Source organism: Diplotaxodon limnothrissa, linkage group LG9, assembly GCF_057381915.1.
Source record: "Diplotaxodon limnothrissa isolate DT_005_m linkage group LG9, D_limnothrissa_male_GT1.1, whole genome shotgun sequence".
In the NCBI taxonomy this organism is placed as follows: domain Eukaryota; kingdom Metazoa; phylum Chordata; class Actinopteri; order Cichliformes; family Cichlidae; genus Diplotaxodon; species Diplotaxodon limnothrissa.
The window spans coordinates 35,939,460-35,958,939 of record NC_140604.1 but is presented as its reverse complement, the minus strand read 5'-3'; the positions used below and the strand labels follow the sequence as shown (position 1 = coordinate 35,958,939).

General features: G+C 49.2%; 1 protein-coding gene across 1 annotated transcript; it reads right to left on the bottom strand.

The window, feature by feature from the left end:
- Positions 1–884: 884 nt before the first annotated feature.
- Positions 885–15,356, bottom strand: inhbaa (inhibin subunit beta Aa). Its single transcript, XM_085363183.1, has 2 exons — positions 14,825–15,356; positions 885–1,705 (listed from the first exon to the last, which is right to left on the bottom strand). Exons 1-2 carry the CDS (start codon positions 15,354–15,356, stop codon positions 885–887), a joined length of 1,353 nt encoding a protein of 450 aa, XP_085219309.1.
- Between the last annotated feature and the right edge of the window lie 4,124 nt (positions 15,357–19,480).

Genomic DNA, 19,480 nt, shown 5'->3' with positions numbered 1-19,480 from the left:
TGAGCGTTAGACGCCAGCTTCAAGCCTCAGCAACCAGGAAGTGACACAACTGATGACACGCTCAAGTATTCTGTCAAGACTAGTGGGGCTCAAACCTGTGACCTCCCTCCGGTCTGTCCTCTCTGTCTGTGGCTAATCTGAACACGAGTGTCGCTATAGTGCAAAAAATAAACACGTTTGAAACGCTTCTTTTAAAAAAGAGACATGATAACACAATATATTATTAACAACAATAATAATATTAATATACTTACTGACAATAATAATTATAACATAAAGAAGTGTTTGGTTCCAGCAGCCGAGCCAACTTGTTTCTTTCAAGTATCTCTCAACACACACACACACACACACACACACACACACACACACACACACACACACACACACACACACACACACACACACTTCTAAATAAAGTACAAGAGTCTTCTTCTGTCTTCCTCCAACATTTTAAGAAAGTAAACATTTGGGGAGCCGACAAACGGAGACAAATAAAATACAATAAGGTCTGAAAACGTGAAACAAGTTGCATAGTTTTGAGATTTTTTTCTTCTTTTGTCGCATTTTTTTCAGGCACCTCGTCTCTCTGAAGTCGGTTCAGCGGTGCTTGAACGTCTCAGCCACATAAATAAGCTTCGCTCCTCCGTTTGTAACAAAAATATATTAGAGCTTTTTTTCTTCTCTTTTTCTGAAAGTGCCGTGGAGACTCTCTGAGTTCTGCTGGACGAGTCTGGAGCAGAGTTTTTATCCCAGAGGGCGACCTCGAGGGACGGAAGGAGGCGAAGGATGAAACACAGTCAATAAAAGTGACGTGATGATCCTAGAGTCAGCTTCCTCCCTCTCTGGGTTCAGAGGTGCTCCTCCTGTCCCGCTCAGGTCTGCGTCTACGAGCAGCCGCACTCCTCCACGATCATGTTCTGGACGTCCTTCTTGATGATCTTCTGCTCCTCGTTGTAGTACAGCATGGACATGGCTCGTAGGCGGGTTGGCACGCAGCACGACTTCACGTTCTGGAAGGGGCTGTAGCCTCTCATGCGGTAGTGGCTGATGACAGTGGAGTGGAAGGACAGCGTGGACCCGGTGATGCTCGCCACGTGGGAGGGGCATTCGCCCTCGCAATAGTTGGCGTGATAACCGCGTGGAGCGATTATCCAGTCGTTCCAGCCAATATCTTTGAAGTCGACGTAGAACTGCCGTTTGCAGCAGACACGCACCTTCCCATCACACTCCAGCCCGCGCTTCCTGCGCCGCTGCGAGTCGCTGCCGTCTCCCTGCCGGACCACGGCCATGAGGAAGGGCCGGTGGGACTGCTCCCGCTGGTTGTTGCGCTGCGATGTCTCAGCGCTGCCCGAGACCAGGACGATGGTGGCGCCGGTGTCGGCGCAGAGCGGGCAGGACACCCTGAGGCTCAGTGTCGTACTTGTGGCGCTCTGCAGCAGGGCCTGCACGGCCGCCGACACCGGGAAGGTGTGCCAGCCACTGCGGCGGGTGTCCACCGTCTTCTCTGACAGGAGGGTGTCGTCCTGCGGCAGAGATGGACGTCCGCCGGACGGGTGGTGCTGCTGGAAGAGGCGGATGGTGACTTTGGCTCGGCTGCGGTTGGTCTTGGCTAAACGGAGGAAGAGCCAGACGTTGGCCTGCTCCACCAGAGACAGGTCGCCGCCTTCTTTGGAGAGGACGAAGTTCACCGTGCCCGGAACCTCACCTGAGACGGAGACAGATGGAGACGGACGGTTAGAAAGACTGTCATACCACCTACATTCAAACACACCAACCCGTCCATCCACCCCAACCTCAGTCACCTCAGTCACTTCATGAGTCATGTGACTTTGACCAGTAGAGGGCGCAGTGACCTTTTGGACTGTTTCACTCACACAGCCGTGAACCCGTCCTAATTGTAGCATGCACACATTTTACAACACGTCAGCAGGGACACACACACACACTGAGGACTCTGTGAGACACATGTGAGCTACACACAGCTGATTGGACTCTTCCTGCTGACTCGGCAGCAGCGGTCGGAGGTTTCGGAGTCAGGCAGCGTTTAAAGCAGCTAATGGTTCCCACCAGGAGCTCGGTGTCATACCGCAGCCCGGGACGAGCGGATTTACTGCAGCGTGTCTGAAAACAAACGAAGCGTTTCCCTCTGCAGGTCACAGCCAGCCAAGCTGTTTGAACAGGAAGTCAAATATTGCATTTTCACGCAGCAGCTGCTGGCTTCCTGAGCAGATAGTTTTCTATGTAGGCGATCAGAGTGGGGACGTTTACTGGCTGAATCATTTAAGGCTTCAGCAGCTCCCTGGAGGAAGCTCCCATTTTATTTTGATAGCAGACTTTGAGCAAAAAAACGAAAACAGAGCCGTGAAAGTCAGTTTACAATCATGTGAAGGAAAGAGAAGGACACACACACACACACACACACACACACACACACACGCACACACACACACACACACAGACACACACACACACAGACACACACGCAAACACACGCACACACACACACGCACACACACACACACACACACACACACACACACACACACACACACACAGACACACACACACACACACACACACACACACACACAGACACACACAGACACACAGAGAGAGACATTAAAGTTCTCACAATCTCTGCAGGGAATAGCTGAATTCCTGCACACACACAAAACCTCCTCCAGCATGCAAACACACACACACACACACACACACACACACACACACACTGTATCTCGTATCTCCTAGAAGCCTCCACACCAACAGCACCAGTTACGCCGGTGTTGCATAAGCGCCTCACATCACCTTTCCCGCTCTCTCCCCGATGTCTGTCGCCCGTGGGCGTCCGTGCAGAAAGTCAAAGTCACGATTTGGGAGTTTCTGAACGTCAGCTGATGAACGGTGCGACTGGGCGGCTCGTGTGCGTATGCGGAGGCGGCCGGCACTCGAGCGAGTCCATTAACACAGTTCAAGCGACAATTCGGAGGCGATTGTCTCGCTTGCATCATCGTCGACACTCCACGAAGATAAGGAAATAAAAGTTCATTCATTGTTTCTTAGAATAGCTACTGCAGCCTTCAAACAAGCACAGAGATCCTGTGAGAGCGTAAGGGACCAATCTGGCAGCGTGGAGCTGAAGCACGGCTTCTGTGGGTTTCTGTGGGCACTCGAGCAGAACCACGCTGGCATGGCGTGGCGTCCATGCCGCTGAGAGCAGCCATGTTTTCACTCATGATGCTGAAAACGGATAAAGAAGTAGCTTTGTTGACCTCTTATTCTATTTAAAGGAGCAGTTCAACTCAGACGTGCTGCTTCTGCCCGGCTGTGGTGATGTGAGGTGTTTTGAGGGTATCAGCTGCAGGTTTCTGCTTCTTTGTTAGTTTTCTCACAAGCTCATAAAAACCCACAGTAGCTGCATGTTTACAGCTTTAGGCCGGAGCCAATCAGAGCTGCTCGGTCACGGCCGAGCTGCGGACAGACGCTCGTTCACATCTGCGTGCAGAAGCGATGGGAAACGCGCCGCTCGTCCTTGATCTCATTCTGTGAGCTGTAAAATCAACTGTCATAAAAAGCATGAAGTCTTCTTATCACGAGCCCAGAAGCAGCCAAAACATTCCTGCACTGTAATTTCTCAGAGAAAGCTGTAACATGTGTGAGCCTGAGAGATAAACAAGTATCTGGACTGTAACTGAACGCTTTCTGTGCTACAGCGCACAGGGTTAAACCCGGCTGTGGGTCATGTGACCGTGTGGTCAGATGTGTGGATGCTAAAGATGACAGTATGGACGACTTCTGCACCGCTTCCCTAAAACCGAAGAAAAGTGAATGGAGTTTGGTTGGGCAGCGACTTTGAGCTGTTCCGTCTATTTTCTCATGAACTAATGTAAGAAAAAAATTTGCCACACGCGTCACATGATCGTGCATGAGTGGGTGGGTTTGAGGCTGGTCCAGATGCAGATCCGAAGCATTGTTGCCATTAAATGGGAAAAATGTCAGGAATGTGCAGCTTCTGTGGATTTTGGAAAGCTTTTACTGTCAGGATGGAAAAAAGGAAAAAGACCAAAAGAAGCGTTGACACAAAGTTGGACACGTTGGTCTGAAGCATCACTGCGAGCTGCTGCTCAAAGAAGAGCGACAGGTGGAGCAGCAGAGGAGGCGAGAAAGGAGACGCTCGTTTACACTCTGCGACCTCTGCGAGCCTTCCCCTCGCAGCTCATCACTCGCTGCCTGCTCGCTGCTAATCCCCTCCATCTACACGAGCGCATCAAGGACACACACACACACACACACACACACACACACACACACACACACACACACACAAACTCACACGTACGCACACACACACACGCACGCACACACACACACACACACACACACACATAAACTCACACACACACACACACACAGTTAAGTTCAGTGTTTTCCTTTGATTTACTTAAAGTCTTATCAGAATAAAGATAAATATAAGGTGGGGTCAGAAGACACCAATTTAGACCCATTTCGGCCGAATTTAGATCCTGACAGACTGATTCTAGAAACGCTTTTACATCATATTCGCCCAGCAGCTCGTTCAACACCCACTGCAAACCTAATATGAAGCTCAAACCATCAAATGTCGGCTTCAGATTCACAGAAACCATCTCATACCTAACTGTAACCATCGAACACGGAGCATTGATAACCATTTTACACCAGCGTTACACCACACACTGCCCACCGATGAAGACCGGCTGCTACTGCGGCTGCTCGCTCGCTTCTTAGGGTTGGGGGTAGAGCCGTGTTTGGGTTTTAACTCTGACGGTTCAGCAGGAATCTGACAGTCAGGAACGATAAACTGACCTCTGAGTCCAGCAGCGTTCCCTCCCCTCCATCGGCGCGGCGTGGAGATTATTATGACTGTGACTTGATTTATCAGACCAAGCTAAACAGACTTCCTGCCAACACGCAGCACAAACACGGTTTGGTATGTTGTTAAAAGGACGGCTGGTTTATTATAAATCTTATTAAATCCTCTCTAATCCCCTCTGTCACCCACACGGGGGAGAGCTGACCAGTGTTATTGTGTTATTGAACACCTGAAGGTCAAAGGTCACACTTCATGACGGCATTTATCTGTGTTACTAAAACCACAAACACAAACTCCAAACCTAATCCCATCACAAAGACACTCAGGTCAGCGCCACAAAAGGAAAAAGCGCCGCTCGGAGCGCCGCTCGGAGCGCCGTTCGGAGCGCCGCTCGGAGACCTGCTGTGAGGGAACAGCCATTGCAGTTTGAGCTCCACTTTGTCACACTCACACATATTCATGTGCTACAGGTACAAGTCAGGAGCCAGCAGGTGGGATTTAAGAGGGCGTTGGCCTTCAGAGGAGGCGGGCCTAACCTAAACCACTAAAGCTGGATTTGACCGTTGACACGTGAGTGAACACACCCTCCTTCATCATATCATCCTCTGTTCCCCATGTTTACTCACACACACACACACACACACACACACACACAGTGCCCATGTTTGGACAGATGGGTACTGAGTGTGTGTCTGTACGTGTGAGTGTGTGTCTGTACGTGTGTGTGTGTGTGTGTGTGTGTGTGTGTGTGTGTGTGTGTGTGCGCCCTGAGGATGAGCTGCTGGTGTGATCAGGCTGCGTCCTCACACAGTCCTGCTACACGGTGGAACCTGCAGAGTCACAGCTCTTCCTGTGAGGAGCAGGAAGCCCTGACAGCGCCTCAGTCCGTCCTGTGCGTCCATATTTGACTAAAATCACAGATCTCTGCTGTTTCTCAGGTCAGCAGATCAGGGTTCCTCCTCTGAGGAGCGAGAACATGAAAACTCCAACCTGCAGCTGCTGGACTAAAGTCCAGAAGTCATGACTCAGCATCTGCGGTCAGCAGTAACCAAACAACCGTCTCACTATCAAACCAAACAGCTGACAGCCGTTTCCCAGAATCCTCGGCTCAGATAAGCCGTAGTTTATTATCATTCAAGCACTAAACGTGTATTAATCCGCCACTGAAAAAAGTCCCTAAAACAGCCAGTGCTGTGTTTGTCTCTGCAGCGAGTGAGACGTTTGTCATGTGAGAAGAAGCTCGGTTGGTGTTCGTCGTGTTTGTCCTGACCGCCGCCCAGCCGCCCTTTCTTCTGTCCTATAGTTTACACTAGGAGGGCGTGGCTGGCCCCGGTGTTTACCTGCACAGGTTAAATATGCGTCAAGTTAAGCATGTGGAGAAAGGCTTTAAAAGTCTGGATTAAAGAGCTGCAGTTTCACATGTTTGTGCTTTGAAATCAGAAGCTGAGAAATGAAAAAGGAAAAAACCTCCAATGAAGAGGAAATCGTCATGTGACCAGAAAGAAGAAGTTTTAAATCCTGAGACTCTCCATCGTCAATAATTCGCTTCAACACAATGATTCAAACTAATTCAGACTGGAGGTCACATGATTACAAAGCTGCTGAGCCGTCACAGTGACGTCGGCAAACCCAACGAAATGGCGAGGAGGCGTGAACGAGTTCATCAGCAGGCTCAGCGCCGGCTGGAGGGGCAAACAGGAGTGTTTAATAATCAATCACAGCTCCGATCTGTGTTTAATAACCAATCACAGCTCAGATCTGTGTTTAATAACCAATCACAGCTCAGATCTGTGTTTAATAACCAATCACAGCTCAGATCTGTGTTTAATAACCAATCACAGCTGCGGTCATGCTGCACGCAAAGACACACTCAGAGCTCACATGACACAAACTCTGTGATTGGTCAGTCACAGTAACGTGGACGGTGTGAAAACCTAACTTTTACTCATCCAATGGTGTCACGTGCTGCTGGCGTGACAGTGATGTGCACATGCACGCAGGACGTGGACGCCGAGGCCTCCAAAGGCGCCATCTCGAGGCTGAACAGGTGGAGACGTCACAACGCGCTGCACTCAGAGTGCTTCAGTAAAAGAACGTCAGTTAGCTTCAGGTAAAGATGGGTATGAAGAAAAGTGCAGCTTTAATCCCCTGGCCTCACATGATGGAAGTGGGCGTGGCTCCAGCAGCAGCAGCAGAGCGGGCACTAGCCATGGCGCTCCTGAACGCTGAGCTTTGGCAAAACAGAGTTTAACCTGAGATTGAGAACACACACCTGAAGACCTGTCTGTGGTCTGGATTAAATACTCAGGGCGCTCTGTGGTGACAATAACCCGACTGAGAATCTCTAAACATCGGTAAAACACCAAACCCAGCGAGCAGCTGGCGTCGCTGAGTGTCCTGCTTCTGATTCGTCTGTTTCTGAGCGTCTAAACAAAGTCTGTGAACATCTGATCCTGGTTTCTCGAGGCTTTGATGGAACGCAGGTGTTTACAGGAAGTGGCAAGCAGGCAATTTACAGGACGCCCGTTTCACCAGCTAAAGGTTAAAGTTCACCACATCAGCACTGATCCTCTGCGTGGGAGGAGCTAAGGAGCTGGACTCGTTGTTTCCATCCAGTAGTCGCGTGTCGTGCTTCTATTCTCACTTGGAGGGACAATAAAGTGAAATGAAAGCAGCAGAGAAGTTTCAGATGTGGCTCTCGGCGCTGCGACGGCTCCGCTTGGATCGGTAATTTGCTAAAACTGTCGCATCACGTGCGCCGGCTCTTAGTACCAAATAAAAGAGGGCTGTAAAACGATTCCAGCAGTTTCAAACACGAAGACAATAAAACCCCGGCGAGGCCAACACTCATACTTCTGTTGTTTTAACAAAGTGCTTTTGTGGCCTGTTTCTCATTTTCAGCCCTCGTCTGAAGCACATTTCTCTCCGGGGAACGTAAAAATTTGAGCTAATTTCAAGTCGCAGTGCTGTCCTGTGGCTGAGCCTGCCTGTCAGTCTGGGTTCCCAGGCCAGTTTATTTATACCAAGAGCAGATAAGCAGCCCGGTCTGACAGACAAACGCCAGCGAGACTCTAGCACAGCGCCGCTTACAGAAAACGCCGCCGTCTGACGTGACCGTCGACTGCAACACCAACATGCAGACAGCTTCAAACCCGCCAGAGTCCTGCTGCTTCTTCTCAGCTCTAACGTCATCCACCATCAGACGAGCTGACGGATGCACAGCAGCTGGGCGTGTCCGTGTGAAAACATCGATCCAAACCTTTCATTTCAGAGGAACACCGGAGCAGGACGAATCTGCTCAGTGTCAGCTGACAGGTCGCACACAGACGACCTTTAAAGATGTCGTTACTCGGACGTTACTGAGCTTTAACCAACAGATATCTGTGTGCCTTCAAAGGGCAAAGGTGAGTTATCCTGGTGTCTTAAACAGAAAGCTCATTAATGCTGAGAGCAGATTCAGCTGATGCTCTCAGTTTCCACACGGGATAAATTGACAGCTCAAACTTTTCCTGGACTCGAGACGAATGAAACCAGTCACGCAGAAGAAGCTGGTTTTTATCTGCCTGTCTCTTTATCTCTGCAGGAAAAGTCTTATCTCAACTGTTAAGGTAACAACTTCCCTTTAACGTCACAACACATAAACAACATTTAAGAGCGCTCCTGCTCTGAGCCACACTGGGAGCCTCCCAGTGCTGCCAGTCTCACTCTGAGCCTCTGATGTGGTAAATATAAACCCGATTGTTTCTCTGTGCGGTTCATCCGGGGACAAATGCCGAGGCTCACACAGATTCCTCCTCTCTTTCCCACTCATTCCTCCCCCGGTCCTCCCTCTCTGCCTAAACTCTCCGATTCCTCCCAATGGAGCCACACAGCAGAGAGAGGACAACGAGGAGAGGTCTCACTCTCATGCTGTACTCACTGTCTTCTAAACACAGCCACACCTGGGATCAGAGACCCAGAATAAACACGGCCTACGCTGGAAACCAGTCAGCTGATCTGCTTACTTCAAATCTAGTGGCCAGTTTTCAGGGTTTCCAAGTATCTAAAGCACATATCTGGACTAGTTCTTCCTGTTCTGACCACTTATGAAAGTCTGTGAAGGCAGAGCTGTAATTTCAGTGGCTTTGCTTTTGTTTAGCAAACAAAGTCGACCAGAACCTGGACAACAAGATGGAACCAGACAGTCGTTGGTAACTAGAGATGGCACGATACCACTTTTTTATGTCCGATACGATATCATAAATTTGGATATCTGCTGATACCGATATGAATCCGATATAGTGTTTTTTAATCAACAAAACTGTTTTTTAAATATCTTGCTGCATTTTGTATAAGTTCATACTCAAGTTTAAAACAACAACTACACTAAAGCTATTCTGTTATACCTGTATGCAAAAAAAATGTTTCATAGTTCAGCAATACTGATCAATCTAATAAACTTAAACCTACACCATCCTCCCTATTCTGGTATTTTAAAGAGTACTTAGCAGAAATATTAAGCAACCTAACTAATAGGGTTCCAACTCCCAGCAACAACAAAAATAAATAAATAAAAAATAGGGAACCACCCCTCACGCTCCACCTCATGATGCTTAATCGACATAATCAACCTTAATTTGATGCAGTGTGAAAAAAAATGCACAGAAATCAATTATTTTTCAAGAAATATTAAATAGATTCAACATCTTTCTTCAACAAAATTGCAGACTGCACAGATGGTACCTTCCCAAAGGAAAAAGTACTATAGCTTACTAGGGTATATATATTAGACTTAATAGTCACTATATACAGTAATGGACTTCTATTCATTTTGCATCAAATTAAAACTTTGGGTGTCAGATAATTATTTATTAAAAGCTCGACATTTTAAATGAGAATAAGAAAGAAAAGTATGTCTTTGTGCCCCCTTTTCCCTGTTAATGCCCTATCGGCCCCCCTGGCTAAACTTTGCTAGATCCGCCCCTGCACAGTTACCAGCGTCAGCTACGTAGAAAAAGATCCTGGAGTAGAAAGTAATAATAAATAAATTCTAACAAAAGCTGATCAAGCTTAAACGTGCTGCTGTTGTTCAGCCGCTGGTTTCCTCTTTCTGGTGCAAAGTGGGCCAAAAACAAACTAGAGTCACGGACTCGCGACAGAAAAGCCGATCAGCTGATCATTTAAGCAGTTTCATGATTGAAGTAGCAGCAGGAGAGCGAGAGGCAGTCGCTCCATATATCGTTTGTTAAGCTTAACGCAGGAATGCTTTACAAACATTCAGAGATGGACTTACACACTTGCTTTACTTCTCTCAGGATAACTTTGTCGGAGATGAAATGCCGGGTTGCTAGCGAAGCTCCAAATGCTATCCAGACCACCGACAGGTCCCGCATGTCACAGCTGCTCTATCACGTGATGCATACTGCTCCGACGTGCTAACGTTCTGAGGTGAGTTATGGCGTGTTGCAAGTTTTGTGAGGTGCTTTCGTGATATTTAATGGATCGGATTACATTTTTTATTTTTCTCCGATATCCGATCCAGTAATTTAGGTCAGTATCGGACCGATACCGATACGTAATATCGGATCGGTCCATCTCTATTGGTAACTGAAAGTTTACAGACCATCAAGATGCATGTGGTGGTTCAGTGGAACTAGAATATCTGCAAGAGAGCTGGAGGTCTAACAGGGTTAACTTCCAAAAACTGATTAAGGCACCAGAGGAGGGTCTACGGCTGGTCTATGGTTACTCTATAGCTGGTCTGTAGCTGGTCTATGATTACTCTATAGCTGGTCTGTAGCTGGTCTATGATTACTCTATAGCTGGTCTGTAGCTGGTCTATGGTTACTCTATAGCTGGTCTGTAGCTGGTCTATGGTTACTCTATAGCTGGTCTGTAGCTGGTCTATGGTTACTCTATAGCTGGTCTGTAGCTGGTCTGTAGCTGGTCTATGGTTACTCTATAGCTGGTCTGTAGCTGGTCTGTAGCTGGTCTATGGTTACTCTGTAGCTGGTCTGTAGCTGGTCTGTAGCTGGTCTATGGTTACTCTGTAGCTGGTCTGTAGCTGGTCTATGGTTACTCTATAGCTGGTCTGTAGCTGGTCTATGGTTACTCTGTAGCTGGTCTGTAGCTGGTCTGTGGTTACTCTATATCTGGTCTATAGCTGGTCTGTGGTTGATTAATGGTTGAGATCAGGGCTGAGTTTCTTTAGTCTGATACTGAAGATCAGAGCGTGTCACCTCTTTGGTGTCACAGTTGAGAGGTTTTCAATGTTGGTGTCCCAAAAGTCCTCACCCTAACCATCCACCAGCTCAACGCTGGCTTTGTGGATGGTGGGAAGTTGATGGTTTCTGATCAATAATTGTGGATACGGGTCTGGAGCATCTTCTGGGTCTCTTCACTCATTTGAGTGTCTTTGCACGGCTAGTCTGGACCTGTTTACTACAGAGTGATGCATCTCTGCAGACACACAGCATCTCAGACACACATCAAAGCAGCCAAAGATGAGGCGACAATGGCCTCAGACCAGCGGCGGCCTTGTGGCTGTAAACACGCCGTTAACACGCTAAAGCTGCGTCACGCTAAGATCTTGATGGACAGAGAGGAAAGATGAGGAGCAGAGGTGGAGAAGATGAAAAGATGGATTGAAAATAACACAAAGAATGGATAAACAGAGAAAAAGAAGAAGACGGAAAAAAAGAATTATTGCCAAGAAAAGATGAGAGAGAAGGAGCAAGATCAAACGAGGAGCAACGGGAAGAGAAAAATGGGAGTGAGAGAAAGGAAAACAGAGAAAGGAAACACGCTAATTGTAGTTTCTTTTCATATCTTACAGATGTTTTTGTCCTATCAGCCGCTTCTATTCACTGCTTCCTCTCAGTTGTTGCAGGTCACTGAACCTGAACCTGAGCTCATCTCACGGATGCTAGTTTGAATCCCCAGACAGAGGCGGCCACCAGAATAGACCAACAATGACCGGTTTATTCTGTCTGCCACAGTGGCGAAGGCTAGATGGAGGTTAGAGGGGGCAGCAGAGAGCGAGAGGGGGAGGCGAAAGTGGATTGAGGAATGTCGCTAATGATGTGTTCAATTAAGTTCAATTAGCCTAATTGTCCTCTGTGTGTGGGGAGAAGAGGGGGGAATACAAACAGAGCGGGCTTATGGAAGGACAAGGCCGGACAGATGGATATTGTGTCTGAGCTGCTAAACGGAGGTTGACACTTGGTCTCCGCCAAGAATCCAGTTGTCCCTCTGCTTCTCTGCTTGCCATCTCCGTCGCCCAAAATAATTACCGAGGTCCCTGAATGCCTCACTTAGTCCTGACAAAGCACAAGACTGGCAGGGTGAAAAGTATTCTCATGGCGGATCAAGTAACATCTTAGAAAAACAACAAGGGTTTATCAGATCAGGGGGAAGTGTCTGCTGACGGTGTCCTCGAGGCTTAAAATAAGGTTGCACACACAAGACTGGAACAGTCATCCAAGGACTGGTACTGGACGGACTGGAGTCAACCATGATGCTGGCTGTTTTATTTAACATGTACATGTTCCCAAAGTGAATTCTGGGAGTGTTTTCACTGGTGGTGGCTCCACAGACTCGAGTTTCACCCAAACTGCTCAGCGACCGCTAAAACCGGTTGGAAAACCGGGCACATTTCATCGTATGATAAGCCTCATCCTTTGTTTGGGCCAATATGGTAATGGCACAAAGTTCTGAGACTTCCTGTGCAAAACACACACCCACAGTGTCTGTGGGAAAATAACGATGGAAGAACCAGTGCTATCACAGAGGGGGTGGAGGTGGGGGTGGATGGATGGGCGGGTCTCCTGCTTTGTTTTGATCCAAACTCTGAACTTTACCAAGTAAAAAGCTAAAACGTCAAACTTGAGCCACAGCGCCGCCACATCAGGGCGGAGGGTATCGCACCGTTCTAACTTCACTATTAAAGTCAAGAAAACCCAAGCAGGTGATTAGGTAGAGGATCATCAGGGGGTCCTTTTGTCCCTCTGTGGGGGGAAACTCCCACAGGGCTTAAATCTGGGACTCCCCACCATGTGACCCTAGAACTGAAGAAGCTTCTGGATGAGAGGTGAAAAGTCCAGACGCTTTTCTTTGCAAGCTCCTTAGACTACGATGACCTGGATGACTGAGAACCCAAACAGTACTGAAAGTGCTCGACACGCCGGCATGGTGAGAGCTGTGAGCTTTTATTTAACTGGAAATATTCTCTGTCTGACATGAAGAGGTAAAGAAAATGTAAATCTGAAGAATGCACATTTGCAGGCACTTCCACAGCTTCACTCTGTAGCACTGAAACACGACTTCAGTATGACTCGTGCAGAATAAAGATGTGTGAGTGTAAAACAGAAAATCAGTATACGTGTAGAAGCCAACGTCACTGCATCGGCTCAGTGTTTCCAGCAGCACACAGGTAAGAAACCAGCAGACACTAACTTTGATTCATTCAATGGATGCAAACAAACAAAGAGAGCTTATGCAGTCATTCTGCCCCCTGCTGGCTGACACATGTGCTAACGTGGCTGCAAACTGGTGCTAAAATATTAAGAGCAGACTGCTGAGGTACATTTAATGATTCAGAGCATGAAGGGGAAACTGCTCTTACTTTAAATGGACGCCCGGCCGGTTTGTGGGGTGATTTCTTTTGTGAATGAAGTTCACACTGAGCGTTTTCTGTTTTCTGCCTGTAATCTGAATTAGCGTCCTCAGTGCTGTGAGATTTCAGCAAGGCCGTTGATTTGCCTTGAACGCTGCCTTCAGTCGCTGCCAGCAGGAGCGTAGCGACGGCCGAGGGGCCATAAATCTGAGCCTGAGGAGAATCATGGCGCACAGAGCTCTGAAATGTGGCTGTAATGCATAATGAGGGTTAAGCGTGCTGCAGGCGGCGTCTTCCTGAGACTCTGAGCACAGCAAAGGTTTCGGCCGGTTGATTTTATTGAAACGCCGGCGACGTGGAGCTGTCTGACAGCTGATCGTGATTGGCTGTTTCAAACTCTACGAACGAGATCAAACTCCGTGTTTTCCTTTCAATAAAAGCTGCTCCTCTCTGCCTGTTTGCACAGATCCACTTCATAAAATTCTTTTCCATCTGCTGTTCCAGACTCTCGCCTACAGAAACTCCAGAGGAGGAAGAACACGTCACAGTCCCGCCCACACCGCTCAACTGACAGGTGAGCCGATCGAGGGCTTCAGATTTGCTTCTACATCTATAAACCCCACCTCTGTGGCCGACCTAAGAGAGTTCAGAGTGACCAGAATCAACCTGGAAACACGGAAACACACAGGAAGCAGGAAGAACACTGGAGTCACCAGGCTTTCCCCGAAACCTGGAGACGCCAGCGAGCGCCGCGACGAGAGCAGGCGAAGCGGGACCTGCAGCAGGTCTGAAGGTCAAAGGTGACGCGCAGAGGAAGAACGCAGTTAACACCTGATCCCCCCCCCCATGCACACACACTGTCTCCTGCTCTTTGTTGCTACTGTCTGTCAGAAACTCATTACAGCCCTGTTACCACTTTAAGAGGTGCACACACACACTCACACACACACTCACACACACACACACACACACACACTCACACACACACACACTCACACACACACACACACACACACACACACACACACACACTCACACGCACACACACACGCATGCACACTCACACACACACACTCACACACACACACAGGCAGTGACACACGAAGCTCTGACTGTAAGTACATAATGAGGTATTCTCTGACAACAGCAGGAGGTGATTACAGAGAGAGTGTGTGTGTGTGTGTGTGTGTGTGTGTGTGTGTGTGTGTGCGTGTGAGTGTGTGTGTGTGTGTGTGTGTGTGTGTGTGTGTGTGTGTGTGTTGGAGGGGAGTGGAGGTGTTTGACTGAGTGAGTACGCAGGTGGAATTAAGCAGGTGGACACACACACACACACACACACACACACACACACACTTCCTGTCTCGTGTTGATGTCACACTCACCGGGCTCGGCGAAGGTGATGATCTCCGTCGTCTCCTGAACATCGCCGCCGTCTCCCGCCACCGATGGTGCTGCTGCCCCTCCTCCTCTTCCTCGGCTTCCCCTCCCTCTCACCTCCTCCTCCCCCTCGATCTGCACGCTGCCGTCCTCCGCCACTCGCCCCACGTGGAGCTTGCGCAGGGCGTTGAGGAGCGCGGCGCGCGGCACGGGCCGGGTGATGTTGGGTCGGGCCTGGAGGTGCAGCATGTTGAGGATGTGCCTCTTCACCGCCTCCACCACGTCTTGCTGAGCCGCCTCATCTTCATCTTGCTCGTGCCCCCTCGCCATGCCATCCCCCGCTGTGACCCCTTCGTTCCTCCGCATCCTGGCCAGGGCGCAGGAGGGGCAGTGGGAGTCGGCGTCTGGCTGGTGGTGAGGGTGGACGGTCAGGGAAAGCGGCTGGAGCCCGGGCCCCGCCGGGTCCGAGGCGGAAACGCTGCTCTGCACCTGGACCAGGAGCAGGAGGGTCCAGCTGAGCAAGGGCAACAGCGACATGACGGCAGGAGATTCAGTGATGCTGCCGGGTGCTCAAACACAGCCGAGGAGACGAAGAAGAGTCGAGTTTGGTAGAAAAGTGAAGAAAAACTGAGTCCTGGTTGAAGAAGAAGAGTGTTTGAGATTCACCTTCCTCCTCCTCTGCTCGCTCTCTCACGTTCTCTCTCAGAAGTTTGGAAGCTGCAAAGTTGAGCTCAGCTCACAGTCCACCTGTGAAACGGAGGAAAAAAGCTGTAAAGAAACCAGACACAAAAAAGAGAAAAACACACAACGCCGGCAGAGAAAATGAGTAATCCGTGTCTTTTTTGTCAGGGACAGATGGCTGAAAAATGTGGAGGCGTCACAAGAAAGAAAGAAAGAAAAACAAGAAAACAAGAAAAAGGAGAAAAAGTCTCAGATGTGATGAATGGATGATGAAGTCTGCAGGAGGATCCTGGTTCCTGGGGTGAAGTCGCCGCACAGAGTGTGTGTCTGTGTGTGTCTGTGTGTGTCTGTGTGTGTCAGAGAGGCAGTTGGACTAAGTTAAGACGGGAGTTCCTCGCTCTCCTTTACCTCGTTCTCTCTCTCTCTGTGGTGAATGCCTTCCCTTGCTCACCAGTTGAATGGTTTTAGCGGAGTGGGCTGGACTCTCTCTCTCTCGCTCGTCTTTCTTTCCCTCCCTCTGCTTCTCTCTCCTCTCGCTCGCCCTGGCAGCCTCCCACCATAATTATATCTCCCTCCTTCCCTCCCTCTCTCTCCTTCACTCCAGTCTCCTCCCATCCTCCTCTGTGACTCATACCACTCTAACTTTTACCTTCTCCCTCCTCCCTCCTCCCTCCCTCCCTCTGTTTGGCTGTTAATGGAGCAAAGCTGGTATTCCTTTATCCCTCCCTCCCTCCCCTCCTCCCACGGTCGGCTGTGAATGAGTTGCATGTCGAGGGGAAAATTCTTGGATGAAGTGGGTTTGTGCTATGACTCCTGTCCATCTGTTACCCGTTTGACTGTCTATCAGTCTGTCTGACACTCTACAGCTACAGTCAACATGGCATCACGGTTCATGACTGTGCCGTCTCGTCCCGCGGCGGGCAAAGCGGCGGGGATTCCTTTACCCTCAAGGCACAGATACGGGCACAGTAACCAAGAGGCGGTGGGCTTCACGTGCCCCGCCATCGGCTGACAGTGGTGGAGGTCTGCAGGCGTGACAGAAGAGCCTCAGTGATGAAGAAAAACGAACAAACCTAAAGTTTCAGTCAGCGGGTGGGATGGGGGGGTGGGGGGGGACGCTGACAAACCCAAAGTGGAAAGTTTGAAGGACACGGATGAAAGCAGTCTCTGATTCTGCTGCTGTGATGGAGGTGATCTGAGGACGCCGTCACAGAGAAATAACCACCAACGTGTTTCATGGTTTCTATCTAAACGGTTTCTTCAGGAACCCCAGGGGTTCTAAGTTCTAGTGATGTTCTGGTGCCTCGAGGTGTTGGTAAATGGCCTGTATTTGTATAGCGCTTTACACAACCAGTCATCCAGACACTGGTGATGGCAGCTACATTGTAGCCACAGCCACCCTGGCTGCCGGACACTGGCAGTAGGCAACGGGTGAAGTGTCTTACCCAAGGACACAACAACCGAGACTGACCAAGCCGGGGCTCGAACCGGCAACCTTCCAATTACAGGGCGAACTCCCAACTCATGAGCCACGATCGCCCCCAAGATGCTGTGTCCCGCGTTCTAGCATAAACCTGAGTTTCTGATGTGATTTTGATAGCAGCTAATAGGTTCTTGGACGGTCCTGCTGGACCTTTCACCAGGGATTTGAAAAAGCTGCTGATTTGTAGCCGAGTTTCAGGAGCAAACGAGTCTCAGATTTAATTTCAGTCGCCTCAGAAAATAAAGAAGGGTTTTCAACTGGGTATGGTGCCAGTCCAGCACAAACGTAACAGGGCTCTAATCTCGGGGGATTCTAGCTGTTAGATTTTAACAAGAGAGTCCCAAAGATCACTGAGAGGTTTGGGGGTTTCTCTGCAGTGCCACAGAGGGATTAGACATGACATTTGGAGGATCCCCTCTCGATGGAAGGTTTCAAAGTCATTTTGGGAGAAATTAAAGGGGTGGGGTAGAGGATTAGTGCCACGTGTTTCAAAGGTCTGAGCAGGTTCAGGTTATTAAGGTCTATTTAAAGGCTGGTGCCGATGCTCGAGCTGCCAATAGCAGAAACTGACGAATTCTCATGTTTGCTTCCTTTCCTTTCCTTTCCTTTCCTTCCCAGATCCATCCTAACCAGTTCCAGGTTTAGTACATGTTCCCATGAAGCTGCTGGTTTGCTTGACAAACTGTTTGCGTCATCATCATCATCATCACTGTGTCTTACTTGGAAACAGCACAAACAGGATGGTGATCAGCACAGTTTGTCATCACGTTTCTTTCACTGAGACATCAAAGCTCTGAGCGGCATCAGGAGAGCAAACAATGACGAGCTCACATTAACTGAAGAACCTTTTTCAAGTCTTCAGTCAGATCTCGCCTCATCTACCAAAGGCCTGGGTTTGGTTCATGTCACCGAGACACAACCCTGGGCCGGTTTCCTGAGAGCTGGTTGTGTTTTGGTGGTTTAGAGTTCTTAAACTGTTGTGATAGAGGTCCAGGGTGTGCCCTTCATGCCCCGCGGCAGCTGTAATGGGCTCCAGCTGATGAGCAGTTGATGGATGGTTTAGGTTCAGTTAATCTCTCTCATCCAAAAGTCTTTAATGCCAAAATATCCCGAAGCTCCTGAAACTTTGCAGTTTTTAGCGTGTGGCTGAAATAAAACCTAACTTTAACCCTGAGAAGCTAAAGACTGTGACAGGGCAGGAAGGTTTCCGCAGGGCGGACAGGAAGTCCCTAACATGGACGCTTTGGTTTAACAGGTGAACCAAAGGGATCTGAGTAGTTTTAAAGATGTATTAACACCAGTGTAACAATCAGAACTCAACAGCAGGAGTTGTGCTGTAGCTATTTCCCATTACACCACCTCTGCACCCCCTTCCCTCCACCTCGTGGCTGCAGAAACCAGAGAGCAGAGTCAGCTGTGACTGTAGAGGAAGCAGGGACGACGCGGCGTTACACACCGAAGCTAATCAGATGTCTGGGATTCTCCCCGCGCTGCTGTGACATCATCACTGCGGGGTAAGTGTGAGTCGATGTGTTCATGTTTTTGTAAAGGCCGTCCAGCTCATGCCTGTGTGAGCTCAGTGCTCGCCGAGCGGCCTAACAAAGCCTCTGCAGCGTGTGGAGCGTGCACGGACGTGTCTGCGCCGCTGCTTCTTTAAATAACTCCAACCAGCTGTGAGTCACGAACCTGCCGCACCGCCAGCAGCACGCTGATACACCTCGCCCCCGGGCACGAAAAACAGCAACCAAAACAACCACAGCAGCTGGAAAAGTATGAGGGAGTGATGTCATCTGCCGACCATCGCATGACCTCATCTGTTCAGAGTCATTCAGAGTTATGAAGCGTGTCTGAGTTTGGGGGAATGCCCTCTGACGATGAAGCCGCCATCATCCTCACACAGACCCTGATTTCATTCTGCTGCGGGAAGCCGACGTGTTCAGGGTGAACACGCCACGACAGACGTGTCCAGGCTGCTGGTTTGATCTTTGCTGACCTTTGAACTCTGACTCACTCTAAATGAGCTCCTGGTGTGTTTCTGTGTGGCGAGGACGTGATGGGCAGGTGAGCGGAGGCTGGTGCTCCGTCACCCCGAATGCAGATGGAACTGCTCCATCTAGTGGACGTCAGCTCTCAGCACCGTGACCTCAGAGCAGCCTCACGTCTTCATCACTCTTCTTCTTCGTTTCCTGTTTCAGGTCTTTGTCGGTCCTGCTGTCTCGTTATTCACAGGGATTTTCATGCCCACCTCTGTCACCTCAGCATTCAAAGAGGGATGTGAATCTCTCAGGATTTTTATGTCATTTGTACAGTTTGAGTTTATAATCTTCTAATAGAACCGTGGACAGTTTAAAGCGGTGACTTGGTTACATATTAAAGGGTTTTTAATGAGTTCTAGAATTTTTCATGAGTACAGATAATAATGAGAGTTTGTAAAGGTGAGCCAAAGCTCAGGTGGGGCTTTGAGATTATCCAATGGGGTTCCAGAAAGCATTCCTAA

Bases quoted from the DNA above. Each gene is read 5' to 3' on its own strand.
- inhbaa (XM_085363183.1), bottom strand. From the start codon at position 15,356: ATGTCGCTGTTGCCCTTGCTCAGCTGGACCCTCCTGCTCCTGGTCCAG. The intron at 1,706-14,824 runs GTGAGTGTGACA...TCTCCGTCTCAG, and splicing joins CATCACCTTCGCCGAGCCCG to GTGAGGTTCCGGGCACGGTG.